Genomic DNA, 16076 nt, shown 5'->3' with positions numbered 1-16076 from the left:
ACCTGCTCCCTCTTATCAATGTTTCAGTAGACCTGCTCCCTCTTATCAATGTTTCAGTAGACCTGCTCCCTCTTATTAATGTTTCAGTAGAACTACTCCCTCTTATCAATGTTCCAGTAGGTCTATCCCCTCTTATCAATGTTTCAGTAGACCTGCTCCCTCTTATCAATGTTCCAGTAGGTCTATCCCCTTATTAATGTTTCAGTAGACCTGCTCCCTCTTATCAATGTTTCAGTAGACCTGCTCCCTCTTATCAATGTTTCAGTAGACCTGCTCCTCTTATCAATGTTTCAGTAGAACTGCTCCCTCTTATCAATGTTTCAGTAGAACTACTCCCTCTTATCAATGTTCCAGTAGGTCTATCCCCTCTTATTAATGTTTCAGTAGACCTGCTCCCTCTTATTAATGTTTCAGTAGACCTGCTCCCTCTTATCAATGTTTCAGTAGACCTGCTCCCTCTTATCAATGTTTCAGTAGACCTGCTCCCTCTTATTAATGTTTCAGTAGACCTGCTCCCTCTTATCAATGTTTCAGTAGAACTACTCCCTCTTATCAATGTTCCAGTAGGTCTATCCCCTCTTATTAATGTTTCAGTAGACCTGCTCCCTCTTATCAATGTTTCAGTAGACCTGCTCCCTCTTATCAATGTTTCAGTAGACCTGCTCCCTCTTATCAATGTTTCAGTAGACCTGCTCCCTCTTATCAATGTTTCAGTAGACCTGCTCCCTCTTATCAATGTTTCAGTAGACCTGCTCCCTCTTATCAATGTTTCAGTAGACCTGCTCCCTCTTATCAATGTTTCAGTAGACCTGCTCCCTCTTATCAATGTTTCAGTAGACCTGCTCCCTCTTATCAATGTTTCAGTAGACCTGCTCCCTCTTATCAATGTTTCAGTAGACCTGCTCCCTCTTATCAATGTTTCAGTAGACCTGCTCCCTCTTATCAATGTTTCAGTAGACCTGCTCCCTCTTATCAATGTTTCAGTAGACCTGCTCCCTCTTATTAATGTTTCAGTAGACCTGCTCCCTCTTATCAATGTTCCAGTAGACCTGCTCCCTCTTATCAATGTTTCAGTAGACCTGCTCCCTCTTATCAATGTTTCAGTAGACCTGCTCCCTCTTATCAATGTTTCAGTAGACCTGCTCCCTCTTATCAATGTTTCAGTAGACCTGCTCCCTCTTATCAATGTTTCAGTAGAACTACTCCCTCTTATCAATGTTTCAGTAGAACTACTCCCTCTTATCAATGTTTCAGTAGACCTGCTCCCTCTTATCAATGTTTCAGTAGACCTGCTCCCTCTTATCAATGTTTCAGTAGACCTGCTCCCTCTTATCAATGTTTCAGTAGACCTGCTCCCTCTTATCAATGTTTCAGTAGACCTGCTCCCTCTTATCAATGTTTCAGTAGACCTGCTCCCTCTTATCAATGTTTCAGTAGACCTTCTCCCTCTTATCAATGTTTCAGTAGGTCTATCCCCTCTTATTAATGTTTCAGTAGACCTGCTCCCTCTTATCAATGTTTCAGTAGACCTTCTCCCTCTTATCAATGTTTCAGTAGGTCTATCCCCTCTTATTAATGTTTCAGTAGACCTGCTCCCTCTTATCAATGTTTCAGTAGACCTGCTCCCTCTTATCAATGTTTCAGTAGAACTACTCCCTCTTATCAATGATACATATATTAAACATAAGAATGAGTGTGAGTTGTCGTCACAACCCGGCTCCTGGGAAGTGACAGAGCTCTTATAGGACCAGGGCACAAATAATAATAATCAACAATTTTGCTCTTTATTTAGCCATCTTACATATAAAACCTTATTTGTTCATCAAAAATTGTGAATAACTCGCCACAGGTTAATGACATGGTTGTGCTTGAAAGGATGCACATAACTCTGTATAACTTTGCATTGGAGAGAGTCTCAGTCTTAAATATTTTTCCAACACAGTCTGTGCCTGTATTTGGTTTTCATGCTAGTGAGGGCCGAGAATCCACTCCCACATAGCTACGTGGTTGCAAAGGGCATCAGTGTCTTAACTTCTTGGTGACAGGGGCAGTATTTTCACGTCCGGATGAAATGCATGCCCAAATTCAACTGCCTGCTACTCATCCCCAGAAGATAAGATAGAAGCTTCAGAGTTTAAAACTGTTTTAATCATGTCTGTGAGTATAACAGAACCTATTTAGCAGGTGAAACCCAGAGGACAAACCATTCATAGTTTTTTTTTTTTGGGTCACTCTCTTTTCAATGGGTTTTCATTGGGAATCCAGATTTCTAAGGGACCTTCTTGCAGTTCCTATCGCTTCCACTGGATGGCACCAGTCTTTAGAAATTGGTTGAGGTTATTCCTTTGTGTAATGAAGAAGTACGGCCATCTTGAACGAGGGTCACTTGAAGTGTACTGTTAGATAGAGGCGTGACCAGAAAATTATCACATTTGACATTGTCCGCAAGCTTGAGTTTATTTGCACACAAAAAAAATCATACAATGATGGAAAGACCTTTGTGTTGTCTTTGTTAATGCAAACAGAAAAGAGCTCCAACTTCTAATCATAGCCTCAACTTTGTCACGCATATTGAATGTAGTTGCGGAGAGTCCCTGTAATCCTAGATTCAGATCATTCAGGCGAAAAAAACATCACCCAGATAGGCCAGTCATGTGAGAAACTCATCATCGTGCAAGTGGTCAGACAAGAGAAAATGATGGTCAGTAAAGAAAACATAAAACTCGGCTCTCAATTTATTTTTAAACGTGTCAATACTTTGCCCCTTGAAAACCAGCGCTCTTCTATATGTGATAAAAGCGTTACATGGTTGCTACCCTTATCATTGTATAATGCAGAAAATACACGAGAGTTCCGGGGCCTTGCTTTAATAAAAGTTAACCATTTTCACTGTAGTGTCCAAAACGTCTTTCAAGCTGGCAGGTATTCCCTTGGCAGCAAGAGCCTCTCGGTGGATGCTGCAGTGTGCCCAAGTGGCGTCGGGAGCAACAGCTTGCATGCGTGTTACCACTCCACTATATCTCCCTGTCATGGCTTTTGTGCCATCAGTACCGATACCAACACATCTTGACCACCAAAGTCCATTTGATGTCACAAAGCTGTCCAATACTTTAAAAATATCCTCTCCTGTTGTCCTGGTTTCCAGTGGTTTGTAGAAGAGGATGTCTTCCTTAATTGACCCCCCATAAACGTAACGGGCATATATCAGGAGCTGTGCCAGGCCCGCCACGTCTGTTGACTCATCCAGCTGTAACAGACATATACCAGGAGCTGTGCCAGGCCTGTTGACTCATCCAGCTGTAACAGACATATACCAGGAGCTGTGCCAGGCCTGTTGACTCATCCAGCTGTAACAGACATATACCAGGAGCTGTGCCAGGCCCTGTTGACTCATCCAGCTGTAACAGACATATACCAGGAGCTGAGCCAGGCCCTGTTGACTCATCCAGCTGTAACAGACATATACCAGGAGCTGAGCCAGGCCCTGTTGACTCATCCAGCTGTAACAGACATATACCAGGAGCTGTGCCAGGTCTGTTGACTCATCCAGCTGTAACAGACATATACCAGGAGCTGTGCCACGTCTGTTGACTCATCCAGCTGTAACAGACATATACCAGGAGCTGTGCCACGTCTGTTGACTCATCCAGCTGTAACAGACATATACCAGGAGCTGTGCCAGGCCCTGTTGACTCATCCAGCTGTAACAGACATATACCAGGAGCTGTGCCAGGCATGTTGACTCATCCAGCTGTAACAGACATATACCAGGAGCTGTGCCAGGCCTGTGGACTCATCTAGCTGTAACGTATATAATTCACTGGCTTGTATGTGAAGCAGTAATTGTTTCAAAACATCTTCTGCCATGTCACTGATGCATTGTGAAACAGTGTTGTTTGATGAAGGCATTGTCTGTATAGTTTTTTGGGCCTTTTCCCCCAGCATTGTCCCAGCAGCAGAAATAATTAATTCCTCCACAATAGTATGAGGCTTGCCTGTCCTAGACACTCGGTAGCTCAACATATAAGACTCTTATAGCTCCTTCTTATTAATGGTATCTGTTGCTTTTATACATGTCTTACTACTCGATAGTCATCTTTAATCTCGCTCAAAAAACTCCCGTGGCTTACTTTTCAAATTGTCATGTTTCATTTCCAAAACGGAACCCAAAACGACTATGCTCGTGCGCCATCGTGCGTAAATGTATTTTGTCCCCCCACACTAAACGCGATCACGACACGCAGGCTAAAATATCAAAACAAACTCTGAACCAATTACATTTATTTGGGGACAGGTGGAAAAGCATTAAACCTTTATGGCAATTTAGCTAGCTAGCTTGCACTTGCTATCTAATTTGTCCTATTTAGCTTGCTGTTGCTAGCTAATCTGTCCTGGGACATAAACATTGAGTTGTTATTTTACCTGAAGTGCACAAGGTCCTCTACTCCGACAATTAAGCCACACATAAAACAGTCAACCGAATATTTTCTAGTCATCTCTCCTCCTTCCAGGCTTTTTCTTCTCGACTTTATATTGTGATTGGCAACTTACATAAATTAGGTGCATTACCGCCACCGACCTCATTCGTCTTTCAGTCACCCACGTGGGTATAACCAATGAGGAGATGGCACGTGGATACCTGTTTTTATAAACCAGTGAGGTGATGGGAGAGGCAGGACTTGCAGCGTGATCTGCGTCAGAAATAGAACTGACTTTTATTTCAGCCCTTGGCAACGCAGACGCTCGTTGGCTCGTGGGTGCAATAATTGAATAATATAGATTACTACATTTATTTTGCAACACGCGACGAGAGCGGTGTAGTCAAAGTCCGCACAAGAGTGAAGGTTTCCCGCAAGAGAGTAATGGTTAATGTGATTGGATGTTAATTATTTGACTAACTGTATTTGACATAGTGTTGTTATTTCGCTGAACACTAGATGGTTTAACTAGATTTTTGGCAGTGAAAAGAGGCTACTCAGGCGGGAAAGAAAAAAACTCACCCAAATGTATATCCCCATTGGAAAATATAAATGTACTGTTTGAAACATGATATTTTTATGTGAATCACATTTTTATTTGGCGTACCCCCGACAGCATTGCCTGGGATTACCTGCTCTATGGGAATTCGCTAGTACTTTGTAAAAAATAAATAACAGCCGTTGTGTACACTGCAGGTAATACTGTATTCCCTCGGGTGGTACAGAAACGCTATGGAAATCTGGACACTCTAATTCATTATGAAGTAATACGTGTGTATGTACGGCACAACAAATTAAGCCCAAATACATCCTGATCCGAAGATACTTTTCTGACAGTGATAAGGATGGCAACCTGTTGGGGGATGGCTTGCTTCCCAAATACCATCCTATTCCCTATATAGTGCACTACGTTTGACCAAACCAAAAGTAGTACACTATATTCAGTTGAAGTCAGAAGTTTACACACACCTTAGTCATATACATTTAAACTCAGTTTTTCACAATTCCTGACATTTAATCCGAGTAAAAATTCCCTGTCTTAGGTCAGTTCGATCACCACTTCATTTAAAATTATTTTTTTCAGCTATTATCACATTCCCAGTGGGTCAGAAGTTTACATACACACAATTAGTATTTGGTAGCATAGCCTTTAAATTGTTTAACTTGGGTCAAACGTTCTAGGTAGCCTTCCACAAGCTTCCCACAACCAGAGCTGGTGTAACTGAGTCAGGTTTGTAGGCCTCCTTGCTCGCACTCGCTTTTGCAGTTCAGCCCAAACATTTTCTACAAACTTGAGGTCAGGGCTTTGTGATGGCCACTCCAATACCTTGACTAAGCCATTTTGACACAACTTTGGAAGTATGCTTGGGGTCATTGTCCATTTGGAAGACCCATTTGCGACCAAGCTTTAACTTCATGACTTGATGTCTTGAGATGTTGCTTCAATATATCCACATAATTTTCCTGCCTCAAGATGCCATCTATTTTGCGAAGTGCACAAGTCCCTCCTACAGCAAAGCATCCCCACAACATGATGCTGAGGCTTGCAATCCTCTCCATTATTCCCAATTTTCCTGCAAACATTATTCCTACAAACATAATGATGGTCATTATGGCCAAACAGTTCTATTTTTGTTTCATCAGACCAGAGGACATTTGGCTTTTTTATGGTAGTTTTGGAGCAGACGCTTCTTCCTTGCTGAGCGGCCTTTCAGGTTATGTCGATATAGGACTCGTTTGACTGTGGATATAGATACTTTTGTACCTGTTTCCTCCAGCATCTTCACAAGGTCCTTTGCTGTTGTTCTGGGATTGTTTTGCACTTTTCGCACCAAAGTACGTTCATCTCTAGGAGACAGAACACGTCTTCTTCCTGAGCTGTATGATAGCCACATCGTCCCTTGGTGTTTATACTTGCGTACTATTGATTGTACAGATGAACGAGGTATCTTCAGGCGTTTGGAAATTGCTCCCAAGGATGAACCAGACTTGTGGAGGTCTAAAAATTTTTTGAGGTCTTGGCTGATTTATTTTGATTTTCCCATGATGAGGCACTGAGTTTGAAGGTCAAATCAAATCAAATCACATTTTATTTGTCACATACACATGGTTAGCAGATGTTAATGCGAGTGTAGCGAAATGCTTGTGCTTCTAGTTCCGACAATGCAGTGATAACCAACAAGTAATCTAACTAGGTAGGCCTTGAAATACATCCACAGGTACACCAACTGACTGAAATGATGTCAATTAGCCAATCAGAAGCTTCTAAAGCCATTACATTTTCTGGAATTTTCCAAGCTGTTTAAAAGCACAGTCAACTTAGTGTATGTAAACTTCTGACCCACTGGAATTGTGATACAGTGAATTATAAATGAAATAGTCTGTAAACAATTGTTGGAAAAATTACTTGTGTCATGCACAAAGTAGATGTCCTAACCGACTTGCCAAAACTATAGTTTGTTAACAAGAAATTTGTGGAGTGATTGAAAAACATGTTTTAATGACTCCAACCTAAGTGTATGTAAACTTCCAACTTCAACTGTAGAGGACAACGTCCTTGAGCTCTATCACTACTCACCTCTTGTAAACAACCTTGAGGTCTCTCCACTCCAGAAATGAACACATCTTTGGTTTCCTAGCCAGAACCGTCTGGACCAGCTCTCTGGTAATCTTCTTCTTCTCCTTATCAGACAGAGGAACATACCACTTCTGGAGACGCAGCTTCCCCTGCCTACTGAACAGCAGCATGAACTGCATCTGGAAGAGAGGAGATAAGGAGGGATATTAGTGGAGACAGGGAGGAGAGGAGAGAAGGAGGGATATTAGTGGAGACAGGGAGGAGAGGAGAGAAGGAGGGATATTAGTAGAGACAGGGAGGAGAGGAGAGAAGGAGGGATATTAGTGGAGACAGGGAGGAGAGGAGAGAAGGAGGGATATTAGTGGAGACAGGGAGGAGAGGAGAGAAGGAGGGATATTAGTGGAGACAGGGAGGAGAGGAGAGAAGGAGGGATATTAGTGGAGACAGGGAGGAGGAGGAGGAGAGTGGAGACAGGAGGGATATTAGTGGAGACAGGGAGGAGAGGAGAGTAGGAGGGATATTAGTGGAGACAGGGAGGAGAGAAGAGTAGGAGGGATATTAGTGGAGACAGGGAGGAGAGAAGGAGGGATATTAGTGGAGACAGGGAGGAGAGGAGAGAAGGAGGGATATTAGTGGAGACAGGGAGGAGAGGAGAGAAGGAGGGATATTAGTGGAGACAGGGAGGAGAGGAGAGAAGGAGGGATATTAGTGGAGACAGGGAGGAGGGAGGAGAAGAGAGAAGGAGGGATATTAGTGGAGACAGGGAGGAGAGAAGGAGGGATATTAGTGGAGACAGGGAGGAGAAGGAGGGATATTAGTGGAGACAGGGAGGAGAGGAGAGAAGGAGGGATATTAGTGGAGACAGGGAGGAGAGGAGAGAAGGAGGGATATTAGTGGAGACAGGGAGGAGAGAGAAGGAGGGATATTAGTGGAGACAGGGAGGAGAGAGGAGATTAGTAGGAGGGATATTAGTGGAGACAGGGAGGAGAGGAGAGTAGGAGGGATATTAGTGGAGACAGGGAGGAGAGGAGAGTAGGAGGGATATTAGTGGAGACAGGGAGGAGAGAAGGAGGGATATTAGTGGAGACAGGGAGGAGAGAAGGAGGGATATTAGTGGAGACAGGGAGGAGAGAAGGAGGGATATTAGTGGAGACAGGGAGGAGAGGAGAGAAGGAGGGACATTAGTGGAGACAGGGAGGAGAGGAGAGAGAGGAGGGATATTAGTGGAGACAGGGAGGAGAGGAGAAAAGGAGGGATATTAGTGGAGACAGGGAGGAGAGGAGAGAGAGGAGGGATATTAGTGGAGACAGGGAGGAGGGAGGAGAAGAGAGAAGGAGGGATATTAGTGGAGACAGGGAGGAGAGAAGGAGGGATATTAGTGGAGACAGGGAGGAGAGAAGGAGGGATATTAGTGGAGACAGGGAGGAGAGGAGAGAAGGAGGGATATTAGTGGAGACAGGGAGGAGAGAAGGAGGGATATTAGTGGAGACGGGGAGGAGAGAAGGAGGGATATTAGTGGAGACAGGGAGGAGGAGAGGAGGGAGAGACAGGGGAGGAGGGATATTAGTGGAGACAGGGAGGAGAGAAGGAGGGATATTAGTGGAGACGGGGGAGGAGAAGGAGGAGAGAAGGAGGGACATTAGTGGAGACAGGGAGGAGAAGAGAGAAGGAGGGATATTAGTGGAGACAGGGAGGAGAGGAGAGGAGGGATATTAGTGGAGACAGGGAGGAGAGGAGAGTAGGAGGGATATTAGTGGAGACAGGGAGGAGAGGAGAGAAGGAGGGATATTAGTGGAGACAGGGAGGAGAGGAGAGAAGGAGGGACATTAGTGGAGACAGGGAGGAGAGGAGAGAAGGAGGGATATTAGTGGAGACAGGGAGGAGAGAAGGAGGGATATTAGTGGAGACAGGGAGGAGAGGAGAGAAGGAGGGATATTAGTGGAGACAGGGAGGAGAGGAGAGAAGGAGGGATATTAGTGGAGACAGGGAGAAGAGGAGAGTAGGAGGGACATTAGTGGAGACAGGGAGGAGAGAAGGAGGGATATTAGTGGAGACAGGGAGGAGAGGAGAGAAGGAGGGATATTAGTGGAGACAGGGAGGAGAGGAGAGAAGGAGGGACATTAGTGGAGACAGGGAGGAGAGAAGGAGGGATATTAGTGGAGACAGGGAGGAGAGGAGAGAAGGAGGGACATTAGTGGAGACAGGGAGAAGAGAAGGAGGGATATTAGTGGAGACAGGGAGGAGAGGAGAGAAGGAGGGATATTAGTGGAGACAGGGAGGAGAGGAGAGTAGGAGGGATATTAGTGGAGACAGGGAGGAGAGGAGAGAAGGAGGGATATTAGTGGAGACAGGGAGGAGAGGAGAGAAGGAGGGATATTAGTGGAGACAGGGAGGAGAGGAGAGAAGGAGGGATATTAGTGGAGACAGGGAGGAGAGGAGAGTAGGAGGGATATTAGTGGAGACAGGGAGGAGAGGAGAGAAGGAGGGATATTAGTGGAGACAGGGAGGAGAGGAGAGAAGGAGGGATATTAGTGGAGACAGGGAGGAGAGGAGAGAAGGAGGGATATTAGTGGAGACAGGGAGGAGAGAAGGAGGGATATTAGTGGAGACAGGGAGGAGAGGAGAGAAGGAGGGATATTAGTGGAGACAGGGAGGAGAGGAGAGAAGGAGGGATATTAGTGGAGACAGGGAGGAGAGGAGAGAAGGAGGGACATTAGTGGAGACAGGGAGGAGAGAAGGAGGGATATTAGTGGAGACAGGGAGGAGAGAAGGAGGGATATTAGTGGAGACGGAGGAAAGAAGGAGGGATATTAGTGGAGACAGGGAGGAGAGGAGAGAAGGAGGGACATTAGTGGAGACAGGGAGGAGAGAAGGAGGGATATTAGTGGAGACAGGGAGGAGAGGAGAGAAGGAGGGATATTAGTGGAGACAGGGAGGAGAGGAGAGAAGGAGGGATATTAGTGGAGACAGGGAGGAGAGGAGAGTAGGAGGGATATTAGTGGAGACAGGGAGGAGAGGAGAGTAGGAGGGATATTAGTGGAGACAGGGAGGAGAGGAGAGTAGGAGGGATATTAGTGGAGACAGGGAGGAGAGGAGAGTAGGAGGGATATTAGTGGAGACAGGGAGAAGAGAGAATCTGCCCCTAAACCCTAACCAAATAACTGTTATATTTATTCTCCCCCCTCTAGAAACAAAACGTACACTTTGGTCTGTTTGACTAAATATATCTACAAATCAGGTCACCGAACCTGCTATAACATACGTCTGTCTGTCTGCTGACTTTTCGTTGCAACAACCTAAATGCCAATCACCAAACTACAACATACTGAAGGTCTGTCTGTAGGTTCTGCTCGTGATATTAAATTGCAGGCGCAGATGCTACGATTTCAAAACGATTTGGAGCACAGTTGAAAAGTTGACGCTCTGACAATACAATGAACTAATAATTAGAAAAATAAAAGCAGTACTTTTCCATATGTGAGATATAAGAGGTGCCGTGAGTGTGAGAAGAGACTTAATTTCAAGTATCATTGCAAACGGGTCTGAATAGTTATGTAAATAAAGTATCCGTTTTTTATTTTTTATTACATTTGCCAAAATTTAAAAAAAAACATTTATTTTTTTCATTATGGGGTATTCTGTGTAGATTGATGAGTAAAACATTTTTTTTATAAATGTTTGAATAAGGCTGTAAATGTAACAAAATGTGGAAAAAGTCAAGGGGTCTGAATACTTTCCAAAGGCACTCTAAATGATGAAATCTGCTGTGGAGATATGTATGCTGTAGCTAAGAACATAATACTAAGTGTATGTTGTGTGGCAAGCTGTTAGTAGCTCATCTGCTAATAATTTGGTCTCCCCTTCATAATTTAGCCTACGGTTCAGAATTGGTGGTGCAAGTGTAACCTAAAGACAGTTTTAGAGAAATGTCCTCATTGAATATTGCAAGAGCTTTCAATGTCTGCTTATTTTTTTATTAAAAATTAAATCACCTATATTTAACCAGGTAGGCTAGTTGAGAACAAATTCTCATTTACAACTGCGACCTGGCCAAGATAAAGCAAAGCAGTGTGACACAAACAACACAGAGTTACACATGGTATAAACAAACATACAGTCAATAACACAATAGAGAAAAAGTCTATATACAGTGTGTGCAAATGAGGTAAGATGAGGGAGGTAAGGCAATAAATAATTACAATTTAGCAATTAAACACTGGAATGGTAGATGTGCAGAAGATGAATGTGGAAGTAGAGATACTGGGGTGCAAAGGAGCAACAAAAAAACTGTATGGGGATGAGGTAGTTGGATGGGCTATTTACAGATGGGCTATGGACAGGTGCAGTGATCTGTGAGATGCTCTGACAGCTGGTGCTTAAAGTTAGTGAGGGAGATATGAGTCCCCAGCTTCAGCGATCTTTGCAGTTCGTTCCAGTCATTGGCAGCAGAGAACTGGAAGGCGGCCAAAGGGGGAATTGGATTTGGGGGTCACCAGTGAAATATACCTGCTGGAGTGCGTGCCACGGGTGGGTGCTGCTATGGTGACCAGTGAGCTGAGATAAGGCGGGACTTTACCTAGCAAAGACTTATAGATGACCTGGAGCCAGTGGGTTGGGCAACGAATATGAAGCGAGGGCCAGCCAATGAGAGCATACAGGTCGCAGTGGTGGGTAGTATATGGGGCTTTGGTGACAAAACGGATGCACTGTGATAGACTGCATCCAGTTTGCTGAGTAGAGTGTTGGAGGCTATTTTGTAAATGACGTCGCCAAAGTCGAGGATCGGTAGGATGGTCAGTTTTACGAGGGTATGTTTGGCAGCATGAGTGAAGGATGCTTTGTTGCGATATAGGAAGCTGATTCTAGATTTAATTTAGGATTGGAGATGCTTAATGTGAATCTGGAAGGAGAGTTTACAGTCTAACCAGACACCTAGGTATTTGTAATTGTCCACATATTCTAAGTCCGAACCGTCCAGAGTAGTGATGCTGGACGGGCTGGCAGGTGCGGGCAGCAATCGGTTCAAGAGCGTGCATTTAGTTGTACTTGCATTTAGAAGCAGTTGGGAGGCCACGGAAGGAGAGTTGTATGGCATTGAAGCTTGTCAGGAGGTTAGTTAACACAGTGTCCAAAGAAGGGCCAGAAGTATACAGAATGGTGTTGTCTGCGTAGAGGTGGATCAGAGAATCACCAGCAGCAAGAGCGACATCATTGATGTATACAGAGAAGCGAGTCGGCCCGAGATTTTAACCCTGTGTTACCCCCATAGAGACTGCCAGAAGTCCGGACAACAGACCCTCCCTCCTATTTGACACACTGAACTCTGTCTGAAAAGTAGTTGGTGAACCAGGCGAGGCAGTCATTTAAGAAACCAAGGCTGTTGAGTCTGCCGATAAGAATGTGGTGATTGACAGAGTCGAAAGCCTTGGCCAGGTTGATGAATACGACTGCACAGTATTTAAGTAAGCAAGCAAAACAATGATATGCCGCCATGATATGTCACCATTATTGATCATATGGTTCTGACTTGTGCAGGGAGAATACTGTTAGAACGCCCCATGTTCTGAATTCTGTCTCTACATTTCAAAAAGTGCTGAACAAATAGTTATAGCGGCTACTTGCTCATTAATGTCTTAAATCGAAATTACGGCTTGCGGCTTAGTTTGTACATCTCAATTGTGATATTGCTTATTTAGGTCTCAGTATCTTATTCATAATTTTAAGCAATGGAATGATTTCATTGTTTCGCTTACTTTCTTCACGTGGAGGGGATACTATATAATGTTGTTGGATCTGTAATCATGTTTGCCAGTGTCAGTCTCTTCCCATTCAAATATTTTTAACAAAAAGTTCAGTAGGCTACTGTAATAGACCCATGTAATTACAGTTGATATTGCAAGGGTTGATTTGTTTTGAGCAATGCGCTGTCTGTGAGTCGGTATATCATCTATAAAAGTGGATCCTCCCTCCTTTTTAGACCACATAGGCCTAATAAAATAATACATATTTTGTAGTGGCTTTGCTGGCATGAATTTTTTTATGGTTGAGTTTGCACCACCAACATTGACATGTTAAAATCGTCACTGCACGTTTGAAACACTTAAGTTGAGTCACAAGCATAAATTAGCATAATTAATTGAATGAGCTCGCTGGGGACAGATTGAAATCCGTCCGTCCCAACTCCAAGCGTGATCGTATAGTCTCTCCCCCACCGGCCACTACCTGGTTTCCACTTGCTTCCATTTTTTTTTTTTACCTTTATTTAACCAGGCAAGTCAGTTAAGAACAAATTCTTATTTTCAATGACGGCCTAGGAACAGTGGGTTAACTGCCTGTTCAGGGGCAGAATGACAGATTTGAACCTTGTCAGCTCGGGGATTCGAACTTGCAACCTTTCGGTTACTAGTCCAACACTCTAACCACTAGGCTACCCTGCCATAGCCACAAAGTCAGACTCACAGCCACAAAGTCCAAATTGGCTACAGAAATGTGCTTTTTGGTCTTAATTTAAGGTTAGCAGTGTGGTTACTGTTAGGTTCAAATCCAATTTTAAGAGGATAAATTGTATAAATGGGCGGAGTTTATGACTTTGGTTATGGAGGTGCATTTGTGCTGCCTTGGCCAACATAACGGAGTAACGTTATATTTGGACTTTATGTCAGCGGTAGAAACAAATCAAATTTATTTATAAAGCCCTTCGTACATCAGCTGATATCTCATAGTGCTTTACAGAAACCCAGCCTAAAACCTCAAACAGCAATCAATGCAGGTGTAGAAGCACGGAGAGTTCTAAATATGTATATTAAAAGTCAAACAATATCATGCCGGAGACGACTTACCTTTCAATGTTAGTTCAATTCTTCAAGGGGTAATGATGCACTCTCACTCAATACACAGTCTGTTAGTTTGGTATTCACAGTGAATGAATACCCGTCTACTGCTCCTGTTGTCAAACGACAACTACATTTACCATTGGACTCTGGGCGCTTTTACGATTTTTCATTGGTCAATAAACTCGGTTATTCCCGCCTACTCTGGGTCATGTTTTACATCATGGCCGTGTTTGGCTGTCTAGGTTCAAAATATCTTCAGCCAAGGCTGTTATGTTCGTCAATCACTATATCGCCCCCAATGTCATCCTCGAATGTTGTCTGAAGATTAAAATCTGAGATATATCGATAAAGCTTTGCATAATTCCTAATCAATAAAATGAAAGTATAGTAGCCTAAAAATGTCTGTCTGTCAACAGTTTGTTTCAGATGCAATGTGAAATACTAAAAGTATAACATTTCAAAGTGGTATTTTCAGTGCAGCAGCGCTGCCTTGTGACCGACCATCATGACACACCTGCAGCAGTATTTCCACTAGATAGCACAGCCACAAAGTCAATATTGGCTATATCGTTAAAAAAATAATGAAAACAAACATTTGATTTTTGGTACAAATTTAAGGTTATGGTTAGGAATTAATTTCGCAGTGTGGTTAGGGTTGTTTAAAATCACTTTCGAATAAGAGATACTGTAGAAATAGGCAGGGGTTTCTGACTTTGTGGCGGTGGTAACTAGTGACAACCCTGCAGCAGGTCGGTAAAAAATGTTTTTCATTTTATTCCACCTTTATTTAACCAGGTAGGCTAGTTGAGAACACCTTTATTTAACCAGGTAGGCTAGTTGAGAACACCTTTATTTAACCAGGTCGGCTAGTTGAGAACACCTTTATTTAACCAGGTAGGCTAGTTGAGAACACCTTTATTTAACCAGGTAGGCTAGTTGAGAACACCTTTATTTAACCAGGTAGGCTAGTTGAGAACACGTTCTCATTTACAACTGCTGCCAAGATAAAGCATAGCAGTGTGAACAGACAACACAGAGTGACACATGGAGTAAACAATTAACAAGTCAATAACACAGTAGAAAAAAAGGGGAGTCTATATACAATGTGTGCAAAAGGCATGAGGAGGTAGGCGAATAATTACACTATTGCAGATTAACACTGGAGTGATAAATGATCAGATGGTCATGTACAGGTAGAGATATTGGTGTGCAAAGGAGCAGAAAAGTAAATAAATATAAACAGTATGGGGATGAGGTAGGTAAAATTGGGTGGGCTATTTATCGATAGACTATGTAAGGTTAGCTGCTCAGATAGCTGATGTTTGAAGTTGGTGAGGGAGATAAAAGTCTCCAACTTCAGCGATTTTTGCAATTCGTTGCAATCATGCAAGAAATGACGAGACACTGCTCCTTAAACCACCATATTTATTTGGGAATGGAGAGCTAGGCAACGATGCAGTTGATGCCATTTCAAATGTAGAATTCTTGACAGATTTGCCTTGGATTCAGCAGGCTACTGCCATTATACATTTGGCTAAAGATAACTTTGACACCTTCTGGAAACAGAAGATGCTACAGGAATGAGGAGTCCATCCATATCATATTGGTGCCTGGACCGATTCCACGCATTTTAAGGTCGCATTGAGACAATGTTTTATCAATGACCTAAACCCTGCTCAGATAATCCCTACCATTGTGTCGCTGAGTTGTCGTAGTGCTGCTACAGATGTACATTGTCCCAGTGGCTATTGTCGGCAGTAATAATCTGCCTATGAACCAGAGTTATAATTTTAGCACTGAGACCATGTGCCCTAATAGGAAGTCCACTGTGTGCAGCTCATCCTGCGCTATCAGCTCAAACATTAATATCACTGTCATGTCTACATCTGATAAGCGTCCCAGTAAAGCAATAAAAACAATCAATCATCCTAGAAAAGCCCCAAAAAATGGTCTACGTTAATGTAGCCTAAGAAACAAGGTTAATGAAATCGATAACTTGCTAGCAACAGATAACATTCATATTGTAGCGACCCTCACAGACAGCTGTGTGTTATGTGTTAGGCTAGTAGGTGGTTGTGTTGTGCTTACCAGTACCCAGTGTTCTCGGGGTCCGACATGCCAATCAACCTGCTATCTGCCAATCTCGGGAAAGCCTGGAATGTTCTGATGCTGGGCATCCTGGCGGTT

At 43.4% G+C, this 16076-nt stretch overlaps 1 protein-coding gene across 2 annotated transcripts in view; it reads right to left on the bottom strand.

Annotated features, from left to right (window-relative positions):
- Window positions 1–14226, bottom strand: part of LOC118379531 (AP-1 complex subunit sigma-2-like) — a 48967-nt gene extending 34741 nt beyond the window's left edge. Inside the window, exons 1-2 of one of the 2 annotated variants that reach the window (XM_052468980.1) lie at window positions 13896–14226; window positions 7057–7235 (exon numbers count right to left, since the gene is read on the bottom strand). In XM_052468980.1, coding sequence (XP_052324940.1) covers window positions 7057–7235 — 179 coding nt within the window. In that variant the 5' untranslated portion in view covers window positions 13896–14226. The remainder of the gene's footprint in view (window positions 1–7056; window positions 7236–13895) is intronic. The other variant, XM_052468988.1, reaches the window with a different exon arrangement.
- Between the last annotated feature and the right edge of the window lie 1850 nt (window positions 14227–16076).

The sequence above is a fragment of the Oncorhynchus keta genome, chromosome 1 (assembly GCF_023373465.1).
Source record: "Oncorhynchus keta strain PuntledgeMale-10-30-2019 chromosome 1, Oket_V2, whole genome shotgun sequence".
NCBI lineage: Eukaryota > Metazoa > Chordata > Actinopteri > Salmoniformes > Salmonidae > Oncorhynchus > Oncorhynchus keta.
This window is presented reverse-complemented; position numbering and strand designations above follow the sequence as displayed.